General features: G+C 60.1%; 1 protein-coding gene across 3 annotated transcripts in view; it reads right to left on the bottom strand.

The window, feature by feature from the left end:
- The window catches only part of P2rx3 (purinergic receptor P2X 3), a 20,325-nt gene that overhangs the window by 4,883 nt on the left and 2,690 nt on the right, over window positions 1-12,752 (bottom strand). The window contains exons 2-9 of one of the 3 annotated variants that reach the window (XM_010608321.2): window positions 8,328-8,463; window positions 8,176-8,247; window positions 8,003-8,066; window positions 7,617-7,710; window positions 7,457-7,534; window positions 7,029-7,170; window positions 6,793-6,929; window positions 6,117-6,566 (exon numbers count right to left, since the gene is read on the bottom strand). In XM_010608321.2, the coding sequence (XP_010606623.1) occupies window positions 6,284-6,566; window positions 6,793-6,929; window positions 7,029-7,170; window positions 7,457-7,534; window positions 7,617-7,710; window positions 8,003-8,066; window positions 8,176-8,247; window positions 8,328-8,463 (1,006 nt within the window). In that variant the 3' untranslated portion in view covers window positions 6,117-6,283. Of the gene's footprint in view, window positions 1-6,116; window positions 6,641-6,792; window positions 6,930-7,028; window positions 7,171-7,456; window positions 7,535-7,616; window positions 7,711-8,002; window positions 8,067-8,175; window positions 8,248-8,327; window positions 8,464-12,752 lie in introns of those variants that run through there. The other 2 variants (XM_033756531.1, XM_010608323.2) reach the window with 2 other exon arrangements.

The following is a 12,752-nucleotide window of genomic DNA, read 5'->3' on the forward strand; positions in this document are numbered from 1 at the left end:
TCAGTCTTCCGTCATCCGCGCTCGTCGGGGCTGCAGCTGCCGATCTGGGGCTGTGACTGCCCCCCGCTGCCCGGGGAATCTCGCCCCAGGCCCCGCTGGGTGTGCTTTTCCCACTGGGACCTTCTCTCCCTCGCGCACACCTGTCCCCAGCGCCAAGCCCCCAAGGCCGATGGCCAATCCGCCCTGTGCTGTGTGGGCGGGACTGTGGGCCACGGCGGCCACAGATCACCCGCCAGAGGGACACGAGCTTCCGCCTCCTGCGCTGCACAACAGAGAGGCCCATGAACGAGGGGTCGCGGCGGCCGAGTCCCCAGGCACCGCCTGGCTTAGGCTGCTGCCGCCTGAAGGCACCGAAGCTGTGGGGTCACCAGCCCGTTTGACAGCGGAGGAGGAGTGGTCAGATCGGCGCCTGCATCGTGGTCGAGGCTGAAGGCAGAGCCTGCAGGTCCTGGCCCTCCACCCGGGCCTCCACTTCCTCAGAGCATCCTGGCTTGTTCTAGCACAAGCACTGTCCCCTCTCAGGGCCTGGGGGGCTGGCTCCACTGATCCCTGCCGATTGGCAGACTCCAGGGCCCCATGAGAGATGGTGTGGGATTTGCATATCCTCCTGAAGACTATTTATTTATTTTTATTTTTGAGATAAAGTCTTGCTATGTAGTCTAGGCAGGCCTTGGACTCGTGGTGATTCTCCTGCCTCAGCCTCCTGAGTGCTGGGATACCGGCATCTGCCACCATGCCCGGCTTCTGCTGTGTGCTTTCCATCACTCGGGTTACAGTACAGCGTCCATGCTGTGCAAACAGTTGTGCAGTATGGATTAGGAGAACGACAGGAGACGCTGGTCACGCTCTGGCACCGGCAGTTTCCCCCACGCAGTGTTTCCCGCGTGTCCGGCTGGACCCGTGGATGCAGAGCCCGTGGACGGAGGCGGGGTGACCGTGCTTTTTAGATGACACAGGTTTATCACATGCCCTAGACTCAAACTCCCTGGGTTCCAGGAACCGGTCCGGCTCACTGCACCAGGCGGAGGCCCCAGTCCCCAGGGGCAGTAGTGAGGCCTCTACTCTCAGGCTCTGCCTGAGTGCCAGGGTCTGAGGCCTTGCAGGCCGTGGGCTCAGCCCCAGCCCTCCTGCGCCTCCCCACACCCGGCTGACATTTCCGACATTCAGCAGCCGGAGCGGTTTGCTGGGCAGAGAAGGTTTTCATCAGCCCCGTGGAAGCCCACAGACTTCTGTTCAGAAATTCTCCGTCCTCGGTGGAGCAGTGGAAACTCCTGCCTTAAGCCGCTGCGTGGCTGTGACAGCAGCAGGAAAACAGCAACAGACTCGCCGGAAGCCAGGCTGACTTGCAAGGAAAACTTGGGCCTGGAATGTGTGTTTCTCGGCACCGGGAGGAGTGCTGTTCTCGGTGGAGCTCTGCCTGGAAAGTATTTTGCCAGCTGAGAGACACTTTTACAGCTGACTTCCTACTGATAGGGAAATACCTCCTGGCAGACTTGTTGCGTCTGGGGTGGGGCCGCATCCGCGGAGCGGCTGGGACTCCTGTCCTTGAGGAGGGCCTGGGGCCAGGGTATTTACCCAGCGTGGGGAGCTTGTCAAGTGCAAAGGTAGACGCTGAAGAAGTTGTTAACTATGTAGCTCAGGCTGGGCTTGAACTTGAGGCGATCCTCCTGCCTCAGCCTCCTGGGTGCTGGGATCACCGGTGTGCACCAGCATGCCCGGTGTGTTGAGTTTTAAAAGCGAATCACTACTAATGTACCCTTAATTAACCAGCAGCACACAGAGCCAGAAGCTGTGCTGAGAGCCTCTCTGCTAGGTCTGCTTGGGGAGTGGCCGTGGCCCTGTCTCCTTTTCTGTGGAACGGGGGTCCTTTCAGCCCACTTGGGGAGCAGACAGGCTGTGCAGCCGGATGCCAGGGTTTGAGTCCCTCCTGCAGCACTGTGAGCTGTGCAGACTATGAGGGGTTGGAGAGATGCGGAGGCCTGGACTTCCAGCCAGAACCCGGACCTGCAGCACAGTGCCATAGAGACACAGGGGCCCGGCTGCGACCTCGGCCCAGACACAGGGAGACGTGGGAAGAAGGCGCTGCTCTAACACTCAGCCTGTGCTGCAGATGCAGCGGTTGGCATGGCCTTGACGTGGAAGCAAACTGGATCCAGATCTCAGCCGGGAAGCGGGTGCAGGTTCCATTCGTTTCCGATCAGAGCAGACCCTGTGAGCAGCTGAACAAGTCTTCGGTCGCAGAGGAGCTCAGGCCCCTCACTGGGGTTCCGCCTGCTGCCTGGCATCTGCCGGGAGCACCGCTGGGTCTGTGCCTCATGGTACTGCTTCTCCACTTCCACAAACCCCGCGGGTGGCAGCTGTGCCGGGCAGCAGTGGCTCTAGACCAGGCGGGGCTTCTCCTCAGGCCTCACCCTCACAGGCGCATCTCCACCACCCTGGCTGTGGACAGTGTCACAAATGTGGTGGCACCCAGGAGGCTGAGGCAGGAGGACCACCGTAAGTTGGAGGCTACTCTGAGCTACACAGTGAGTTCAAGGCCAGCTTGAGCCACATGGTGAGACCCGTCTCAAAAAAATGAAAAGAAGAAAAGGAGTGGGAGCGTTCCAGAATGAGCTAGGGGTGCCTCGTTTGAGGGCCGGCCATAGGCTTCCAGAGGTCTCCGGAGTCAGGAACTGTGCGCCGTATAAACCAAATGCGGCACGAGCACTGGAATTCCAGAAGCTGCCACCTGCCCAGCTGCACTTCCTGCGAGGAGGGCCCTGTCTTATCCGCCTAGATCAGCACTGCTGGGGTCGAAGGCTCTGAGTAGGCACACACATCTTATTTGGACAGATTAGATATCTTTTGTAAAAAACAAAACCCAAAACACACAGCAAATCCCCGCAGCCCAGCTCTGTCTGACTGGGTTTTTCTGGGCGACGTCCACACTGAAAGGGGACAGAGCACAGACTCCGGTGTTACCGATGAGCCAAGTGGAGCCGGGGTTCCCCGGGGCGCTGTGCTCTGAGCTGTGCCCTCCCCGCACGGCCCTGGGTGGCCGCCCCCCGTCAGCCTGCGCCCCGCAGCCTCCTCTTCCCAGATGCAAAGCCCAGCCCAGCCCAGCCTCCTCCCGAGCCCTGCAGACCAGCACTGCAGCGACCCAGGTCCAAGCTGTGGCCTCCTCCTGTGGCTGCCCCAGGCCCTGGAAGCAGCCGGGTATCAACACTGCTCAGTCCCCCGATTTAAGTGCGGCGCAGGATTTGCCTGTGCAGACACGCATGTGTATGCACACGCACACCCACACTTTGAAGGAGGTCACACGCTGCTTAGCTCCCCTTGGGCTGCAGGAGCCTGGCCCTGGCTAGGAGCCCCTTTTCTGAACTGCAGGCCCCGCCCCTGCCTCCGGGAGCCTTTCGCCTGCGTTGCTTTGCTGGCAATTCATACCAGTACTTATTTTTTAGAAACGCTACCCATGGGCTGGGGAGGTAGCTCAGCAGCGCTGTACCTGCCTCACAAGTGCAAGGTCCTGAGTTCGAGTCCTAGTACCAGTGGGGGGAAATGCTACATGCCATCCACTACAAATCCCACGATCCCACCAGCTGTGAACATTATGTGCTCAGGAAGAGGCGTCAGAAAAATAGCAAGTTAGCCAGGCATGGTGGCACACACCTGTCATCTCAGTACTCGGGAGGCTGAGGCAGGAGGACTGCCACAAGTTCAAGGCCACCCTGGGCTACACAGTGAGTTCAAGACCAGTCTGGACGACATAGGGACTTTTGTCTAAACAAACAAGCAAAACTCCATGAAAGTAGGAAGGTAGTGCTCCCTGGAATCTTGAGCCATGCACAACGGATCCAGTTGTAAAAGTGAAATGTGTCCACCCCATTCCGGGTAGGCAAAGCCTGGAAACCTTTTGGAGCTCACAGTACAGGTTGATTAGACGAATACCCGTGCCCGGAGCTGTCTGCCGCAGGCCAGGCCGCATGTGAAGCAGCCGGCCGGGGGCTGAGGTGGGAGTTGGGGCCCAGGGACCTCCGGGCTCACCTGCGACCACAGGTGAGCTCCTGTGCGAAGCGCCTGCTTGATTGAGCCAGGCAGTCCTTACTCTCCTGCTGGAAGGAGCTGCACCAAGAGGGGGGCGCCTGGAAGGGGCTCAGAAGCGATTAGAGCCGGAAGTGAGAATCTCGCACCGCCTCTGGATGTCTGAGCTTGCAGATTAAGGCGCGCTGAGTCTTGGCTCAGGAATTCCACGCTCTGCACAGCCCGGCCGTGCCACGTGGGGCGCCGGGAGCCTGGGCTCTGGGAGGGGGCGGGGCGCTGAGCGTCGAGACTTGAGCCTGGCCATCACGGTCACGGCCTCCCGAAAGTCAGGCTGTTTCTACGCAGGGATGGAAGTTCCAGCCTCACAGCACAGTGTGTTTTTCTGAGCTAGCGCGAGTGGGCGTCTGCGCCCTTCCGGCTGGGTGAAGACCACCGGAGGAAACATCTGCACCATCTTCCACATTCATACATCTGGGACAGCTGATTTACCCTGAGCGCCGCATTTCTCGTCTGTAAGGTGGGGGGACGCCGGTGCCCAGACTGAGGGGTGGATGAGGAACACTAAGCCGGAGCACCCAGAATGCTCTGCTCACAGGGCACCTGGTGCCGTTCTGACTCATCCAGAGCCTCCCGAGTCCAGGAGCAGTGTAAGATCACCGTAACAGAGTTCACACTGTGCTGTGTCAGCTTGGTGGTCCCTTCCGCTCCACCTTTTTTGCTTTTGAGACAGGGTCTCAGGCTGGGCTTGAACTCACTACATAGCCCAGGCTGGCCTGGAACTGATGGAGATCCTCCTGCCTCAGCCTCTCCAGGGCTGAGACCACAAGCATGTGCCATCGGGCCAGGCCCCTTTCATCCATGTGGGCGGGCAGCCCAGCCTCGGTAGGTAGGAGGTGGTGTGCAGTGGGTGTTAAGCACCCAGGGGAGAGACTTGTGCAGTGCCCCTGCTCACTCGGATCTCAGACATCTGCCTTGTCCTCGGCCCTCTGGAACTCGACCTGGGTCTTGTTCATCTGGGTCCCTTTGTGCCTGGTTTGGGGCTTGGGTGAAGGTGAGGCAGTCAGGTGGGCGTTGAGGGGTCCCGCACCATGCAGGGTGCCGAGGATGAGCTCTCTACCAGCCCAGGGCAGGGCCGGCAGGGGTGGAAATCGAAGACAAAGGACGCTGCGGCGATCGCTACCTAAAGCATGGACCCCGTTGCGGGGTCCTCGGAACAGCTGTGGCCCCGGAAAGCCGAAGAACAACGTGGAGGAGGGTGTGAGGTTGAGCACTTCCGCTCCAGATGACGGGGTTAATAGCCTGCTCTTCCGAGCCCCGTACAAATATCCTTTGTATTGATCGCAGGGTGATGTACTGACTGGAGAAATATGCCGATTTCTGCCAGGGAGCCGAACAGTATTTTTAACCTACTTTAAAATATGTGTTGTTTCCTATGGTTTTTAAAACTCTGGAGTTGATTATGAAAGCAATTTCAATTTTTAAATCTTCTTTCCAAAGAACATACATAACGTATATATATATATTTACCTTTGTATTGATCGCAGGGTGATGTACTGACTGGAGAAATATGCCGATTTCTGCCAGGGAGCCGAACAGTATTTTTAACCTACTTTAAAATATGTGTTGTTTCCTATGGTTTTTAAAACTCTGGAGTTGATTATGAAAGCAATTTCAATTTTTAAATCTTCTTTCCAAAGAACATACATAACGTATATATATATATTTATATATATATAAATATATATATATATGTAGATGTACATATATTTTTTAAAAAAACTATTAAATATAAAGTTTAATGGGGAGTGATCATAAAGTTTATAAGTAAAGGTAAAAAAGCACATTTTTTTTCTTGGCATGTGTATGGCATTATACTGGAGACTACTACTACCATAACAGAAATCTGAATTTTTTGTGTGTTGTTTGTTTGTTTGGGTGCCGGGGATCAAGCTCTGGACCTTGTGCTTGAGAGGCGGGTGGTGGCACCCCTGAGCTAAGTCCCTGGCCCTGTTGTTTGCGTTTTGAGGAAGGGTCTCACTGTGTAGTTCAGGCTGGCCTTGGACTCACTGTGTGGCCCAGGTTGGTCTCGAGCTGGCAGTGACCCCTCTGCCTCAGCCTCCTAAATGCTGGGATGACAGGCGAGCCTACCACACCCGGCTAACAAAGGAAATTTGAGTTAGGGGTTCTTTGGTATCACAAACATATTCTTACAGGCATTTCTCCTGCTCATGATCCAAGCAGACTACTTAGCCTCTTTAGGCTGTCACATTGGGTACTTGTCCTGCCAGGCACGCACTGAAGGGATAAAGGTGGCATCGGCCCCACTTCCCAGATGGCGACAGCACTCAGCTCCTCTGCGTAGTTTATCCTGTGTTCGCTCTCTCTCCTTTTCTCCCAAATGGAAAAACCCAGAAAGATCCCGAAGTCCCAAGGTCCGTGGGAAGGTGAATGAGGCAGTATTTAAACCCCTGGTTTCCGTTCTTCCTGGGAAAGGCACTGAAGAACCAGTGGTCACCGTCACTGTCGCTGGTGACTCGTGATATTTTCTGGTTTTGGACAGAGATGCAAAACCACAGCCTGTAAGGTGATCCCAGCAGTGGCCTTCACCTTGGGGCGCAGCCTGGGGGCCGAGAGCAGGCGCGGGTGACAGGGGACCGGGCCCTCCTTGCCGTTCACCTGGGCCCTGGGCCCCGAGCCCCGCCAGGCAGGGACCCACAGTTGGACACAGGCCCCTGGTGCTTGCCGCGTCCCCGCCCCCCCCTCCCCCCGTACCTGAAGTTGTAGCCGGGGGAGACCCTGCTTTTCTCGGAGACGCTGTCCAGCCGGGTGAAGGAGTACCGGGGGACGCACTGATCCTCCGCCCTGTCCAGGTCGCAGACCCAGCCGATCTTGATGCCCAGGACTCCGCCCTGTGGACAGACGGGAGGAGTCGCCGTGGCGCAGGCCAGGTGGCGCCTCGTGGCAGGGTCTGGTCCCTGTTCCAGGCTGGGCCGTGGGGCGGGGCTCACTGTGCTGGCCAGCTTGGCGAAATCCTGCCCCGCAAAGCTGACCACGTCCCCCACACGCAGGATGGGGCAGAACGGGGCCCTGTCGGGGTGGAAGCGGCAGGTCTTCATGTCACTGGCTGTCAGCTCAGGAGGGAGGTTTCCCCTGCAAGGAGCAAGAGGACTCCGGTGGGGACAGGTCCGCGGCTCCATCCCCATGGCTGCTCTGGGAGTCAGGCGGGACAGTGGGACCTGTCCCCGGGCGCTCGCCAGGGTACTTTCCTGTACCCCCACCCGCTCCGGAACATCAGGGCTCCCAGGTCCGTGTCTGATGGCCTGTGGCAGGGAAGGGGCCCCTGCCACGGCCCCCGGCCACTGCCGATGAGCCCACAGAGGTGGCACCGGAAGAGAGAAGAGGGCGGGCGCTGGGGCTCGGGGATGCCCGGACTCACTTCTCGAAGTTGAACAGTGGGAACCGGATGCTGTTCTTGATGAAGATGGTGAAGTTCTCGGCCTCCATCATGACGGGCCTGCGGAACAGGGGGCCTCAGCCTTGGGAGGGCCGGGGCCACGGGAGCCCAGACTCTCAGGTGAGGGGAGCGGGGTCCGCACCTCTCCACCGTGTCAACCTCTGTGGGGCACCAGCCCCGGACCTCGCAGGAGCGCTGCTGGGAGCTGAGGTTCACACAGCGGCCGGTGAGGATGCCTGGGGCACACGAGGGACACGCGCCTGGCTGGCCGCTGCCCTTTGCCACCATCTCTGCTGTCCCCACACCCACCATGTCCCGGTCCTCCAGGCCCACCGTGAATGTCACCCTCTGGGAAGCCATCGGCCGCCTCTCCTCCACATCCCCACCGCCCTGGGCCCCACGCGCTGTCCCCCAGGGCCCCCGAACTTCAGGGCGCCATGGGTGGCCACCCTCAAAGCTGCCAGGCCTGGCGCCTCGAGAGAGGGTAGAGTTGCGGGGATCCAGCCCCGAGGACGGCTCCACTCTCACCCCCGCTGGCAAAGCGGCCTGGCCGGCACTGGCTGTCGGTCACACAGTGGAACTTCTCTTCGCTCTGTGGGGCGACAGGGACAGGGCACCCTGAGGGGAGCCTTGGGACTCCCGGCCGCGGCCCGGGGTGGACTCAGGCCTGGTCACCCCGCCCGCCCACCTGGCAGCCGCACCTCTGGGCAGAAGCCCTGCATCTGGTTCTCTGTGACGATCATCTTGGTGATGATGACGAAGACAGAGGTGCCCTGGGGGAGAGGGGAGCTGGGCAGTGAGGGTGGCGGGGGAGGGACGCAGCCCCACGCCGCCGCGGCACGGGCTCTGGTACCTGGGGTGGGGTGACGTAGTCGGACACGTCCATGACACGGTTGGCGTAGCGTCCGAAGCCCTTCACCTTGGTCACCACCGAGGACTCGATGGCCGTGTCCCGTACCTGGTATGCCTTCTCGTGCAGGAAAACCCACCTGGGCCAGAGCAGGTGGAGACACGGAGAGGGCGCTGACTCAGCCTCAGAGCGGCCCGCTCCTTCCTGCCTACCTAGGACTGCAGGTCCCTGCCTGGGGGAGGCCGGGCTGGGCCACACCAGGCCAGCTCAGGCTTCTCCCCTCACTGCCACCCGAAGACTCTCCAGACTTTCTGCCCACTGCCCGCCCCATGGGACTTCAGAATCACAGGGCAGCCACTCAGGCCCCACACCCACGATTGTGCTCTCTGCGTGGCGTGATCAAAAGGCAACGTTTACGTTTTTATTTTATTTCAGTTTTGAGACAGGGTCTCACTATGTAGTTGAGGGGCTGGCCTAAAACTCACGGCGATCCTCCTGCATCAGGCTCCCCAGTACTGGGCTGACGCTCACCGTGCCCAGCAATGAGTTTATTACAGCAGAAGACATATTGCCACGAAGCCTCTTCAAAAGCCTGCCCTTCCTCTGAACTCGTTCCGTGTGCTGCCACTTCCTGCAGCAGCTCTGGAGTTCTCTTCCTCCGAGTCTTAGCTGTGCTGTCCTGGCGGCCTCGAGGTCCTGGATGATTCAACACCCTGACCTTTCACGGTCACTTTGACCTTAGGGAGGAGCTGGAGGTCACACCGTGCTAGGCCCGGAGTCAGGTGGGTGAGGGCACAGCTCTGGTTTCTTCGAGCCGCCGCACGGATGCTCTGGGCAGCGGCCTCACCGGATTTCTGATCGCACCTGGAGAGGAGGTGGCTCGCTGAGGCTGGTCTTGCAGCGGGAGATGCTTGTATGCGGGGCGGGTGCTCCTCTCCTGCTCCCGGGACCGGCGTCCGTGGCCTGGGCCCGAGGGTCCCCGGGGGGTGGGGGGGCTCCTGACCGCCCGGTCCAGGGAAGCGCGGGGGGGCGGCGGAGACGTGGCCTCCACTGGCTGGGACCCACACACAGGAGGGCCGACGTCATTGCTGGGGCTGTGCTGCCCCCTGGTGGCCGTGGCGAGGATGCGCAGAGGAGGCCCGGCCTCCCCGGCGCCTCACCCAGGCCAGTCGGAGCACACCCGAGGTCACGCCTACTGCGAACGTGTGCACTGCGCCTTGTGCAGCTCTCCGCGGGTGAGTTCGGGGTGAGCCCCAGAATGAAGCTTCCGGCCCTCTGATTCTTTGTTCTTTCTTTTCTCTTTAGAATTTAATTTTCAGATGATTGTGGTGACATACACTTGTAACTCCAGCACTCTGGAGGCTGGAGGCAGGAGGATCACTGCAACTGTGAGGCCAGCCTGGGCTACATAGTGATACTGTCTCAAAAAAATATGTTAATTTTCAAGTTATTATTCCTATCATTTTATTATTATTTTTGCAGTACTGGGGACAGACCCTGGGGCCTTCACACTGAGCTATATCCCTGACCCTTTTTTATTTTGAGGCAGGGTCTCACTAAATCCCTAAATCATCCAGGCTGGGTTCCAATTTGTGACCCTCCTGCCTCAGCCTCCCAGAGAGCTGGGATTACCATCATGTGCCACCACACCCAGCAAATCCTTGTACTTTTAGCTGAGCAGCAGTAGCGGTAATACTGTTTTGATTTGTGCACTCGGGGTGGGACGACTGTAGGAGCTCTTAACACATCCGCAGCTCTCCTATTATGTACTTATCCTGCTCTCAGCGCCCCTCCCTTGATAAATGCCCAGCTTTCTCTGGTGGGAAAGGCGGAGGCTCTGGTGGACCCTCCAGCCCGCACCTGCATTACCGTTGCTGCCCTCGGGCAGACAGCAGTGGGATTAAGGCGCCATTAAGAAGAGTTACTCAGTGGCAGTGCTTAAGCCCTCTCAGGAGCCCTGCCCATGTAGGGCCAGCTCCCTGTGCTCTCTTCCTCCCGGGAGAGGGAGCCTGGCTCGCTGCACATGGGCCCGAAGGGCTTGGAGCTCTGCAGTATAGGAGACAAGAAGTCGGGTGCGGCCAGCTCACCGCAAGGTGGACAGGCCCTGACGCTGCCCAGCGGCCCTCAGCGTCTGCACAAGAGCAGCCAAGACAGATCAGCAGGCGTGGCCAGCACAGGACATGGCTTCCTTGTGTCCCCACAGCACCAGCTGTGCTGTCCGTCACCTCCAACGCACAGATGGGAAACTGAGGCACAACAGGGCAGGCCCACTCGCTCCCCGCCATGCAGCTGCTTGTGCAGATTCCTGACCGGGCCAGTCGGGGCCACCTCTGTGCAGGGCCTCAGCTGGGCTGTCAGGACCCAGGATGCTGGTCCCACTGTGGGCTGGGGACAGCAGCAGGACGAGGGGGGGCCACACCTCCTCCTGCTTCTCCTCTGGGCCCTGAGGAGAGGCTGCCCTGGAGAAGGTCAGTGAAGTAACAGCCGGGACCGCGGGGCCCCTGGGGGTGCCCTGGTGCCCACTCCAGTGCTGGGCGTTTCCCGCAGGCCGGACAGGCGTCTGGGAGGCCGAGGTGGGGCAGGACGCCTGCCTACTTCTCGGCACTGGGCTGCGGCTCTAACTCCCTCCCTCTCTCCCTCCCTCGCGCTCTAGCTCATTATTTATAGCTCAGCAGGCAGGAGGTGTGGAAAGTGCCTGTGTCCGGGACAGGGAGCTGGGACTGACGACAGCGCCTCTCCTCTCTGAGGCCCAGGCCCACAGGCTCCGGAGCCGTGCTCTGGATTGGGGCTGAGGCTTCTGGACTGTGTGTGTGTGTGAGATGCTGGGCGGATGTGGTCCTCCTGCCTCAGCCAGGGGATCCACGCGTGTGCCACACCACAGCAGTGGCAATGGGAGCCCTCCTCCCTCCCAGGTGCCCATGGGCTACAGAGTGGCACTGGGTGCCAGGAAGCCTGCCACCCAGGGGGTTGTGCTTGGGCTGGGAAGACAGGAGCTGCCTCAGGTACCTCCAGGCCCCTTGCACATCTTTGGGGACACCGGCTGTGAGTGAGGGTGTGACTGGGTGGTCCTTGGCAGGGACACCGGGAAAGAGGTGATGGCAAGTTTATTTTGTGATACTGGGGCCTCGGCACTGAGCTGCATCCTCAGCCCTTTTGTTTCTTATCTGAGACAGGGTCTTGCCACATCACTAAGTTGTGCAGACCTGGCTGGAACTTGGTGTCCTCCTGCCTCAGCCTCCCAGCGCACTGGGATTACAGGCACGCACCACCACGCCTGGCTCAGGAACGAAGTTCCTGTTAACACCGCAGTATTAAAGTCCTTTCCGCTTCCAATGGAGTCTGGCGTCTGTCTCTGGCTGCTTCTCCTGTTCCGGGCTTCCCCATCCGCTCCTACTCCCTGCGGCCCCGTGCCGGACTTCCCAGCTCAGACTCTGCTTACCCATCTTTCTCAGCCTTGGCCAGGCGCACGCGCACGGGCACACACATTAAAATGCTTCCACGGAGCTCCCTTGTGTTCTTGTCAAAGTGCAGCTCCCACGGATGAGCCAGGCCCAGGCTGTCCCCCTCCCTCCGTCCCTGCTCCCCTGAAATCCTCTTTCTAGTCCAGGGCAGGTGGCCTGCTGTGGCCCCTTGCTGCTCCTGCCCCGTCCTGGCGGCTGCCCGGACCTGCGCTCCCCCTTGGCTGTTCTGGTCTGGCCCTCTGCGCTCCGGCCACAGCTGGGCTGTCACAGCTGCTGGCTGGCGGGACACTGGCTGCATGTTTGAAGCTCACTTCCAAGCCCAGCTCTGCTTCTGTCTCGACCCATCCTCAGCCCGCCTCGCCTGGCATGGGGTAGACACTGCCTGCGTCTCTGCCCGTGGTGACAGTGGGCCCAGCGTCAGTGGGGCAGAGCTCTGGGATGAGCTGGCCGTGCAGCCCTGATCCACCGGGAGCTGTCAGGCTGACAGATCAGATGGGGCTGCAGAGCAAGGCGCCAAGGAGCCTGGCAGGCGCCCACAGCAGCCTGGCCCAGCCCCCAGCCCTGGAGGAGGCCGTCTGAGCGCACCGAAGAGGGGGCCGTGCGCCTGGCCCAGGAGCAGGAGCCAGCTGGCTGGGGCCCAATCAGCCTCCTGTCTGAGCTGCAGCCTGGCGGGCTTGGGAATGCGCTGAGGCAGGGACCGCAGTCACCTGGATGCGGGGGGGCCGGTGCCTTCAGACCACACCGTTACAGCTCTGCACGCACGTGGGCAGGGACTGTGTGAGGTGGCTGTGGCTGGAACTCTGCAGATGTGGGCATGGGGCAGTCGCCAGCACCTCCTCACCAAGCCGACGTGGGGGGCAGCATCCCAGCCCCGATTCCCACCCCAGGCTCCAGCCGCACGCGAGGCCTGGCTATCAAAGCCTCGCTAAGTGCGGAAGGAGAGCGGCTGACCCCCAACCCGGCCCGC

This window comes from Fukomys damarensis, unplaced genomic scaffold (genome assembly GCF_012274545.1).
Source record: "Fukomys damarensis isolate Sample0158 unplaced genomic scaffold, DMR_v1.0_HiC HiC_scaffold_27, whole genome shotgun sequence".
Lineage (NCBI taxonomy): Eukaryota > Metazoa > Chordata > Mammalia > Rodentia > Bathyergidae > Fukomys > Fukomys damarensis.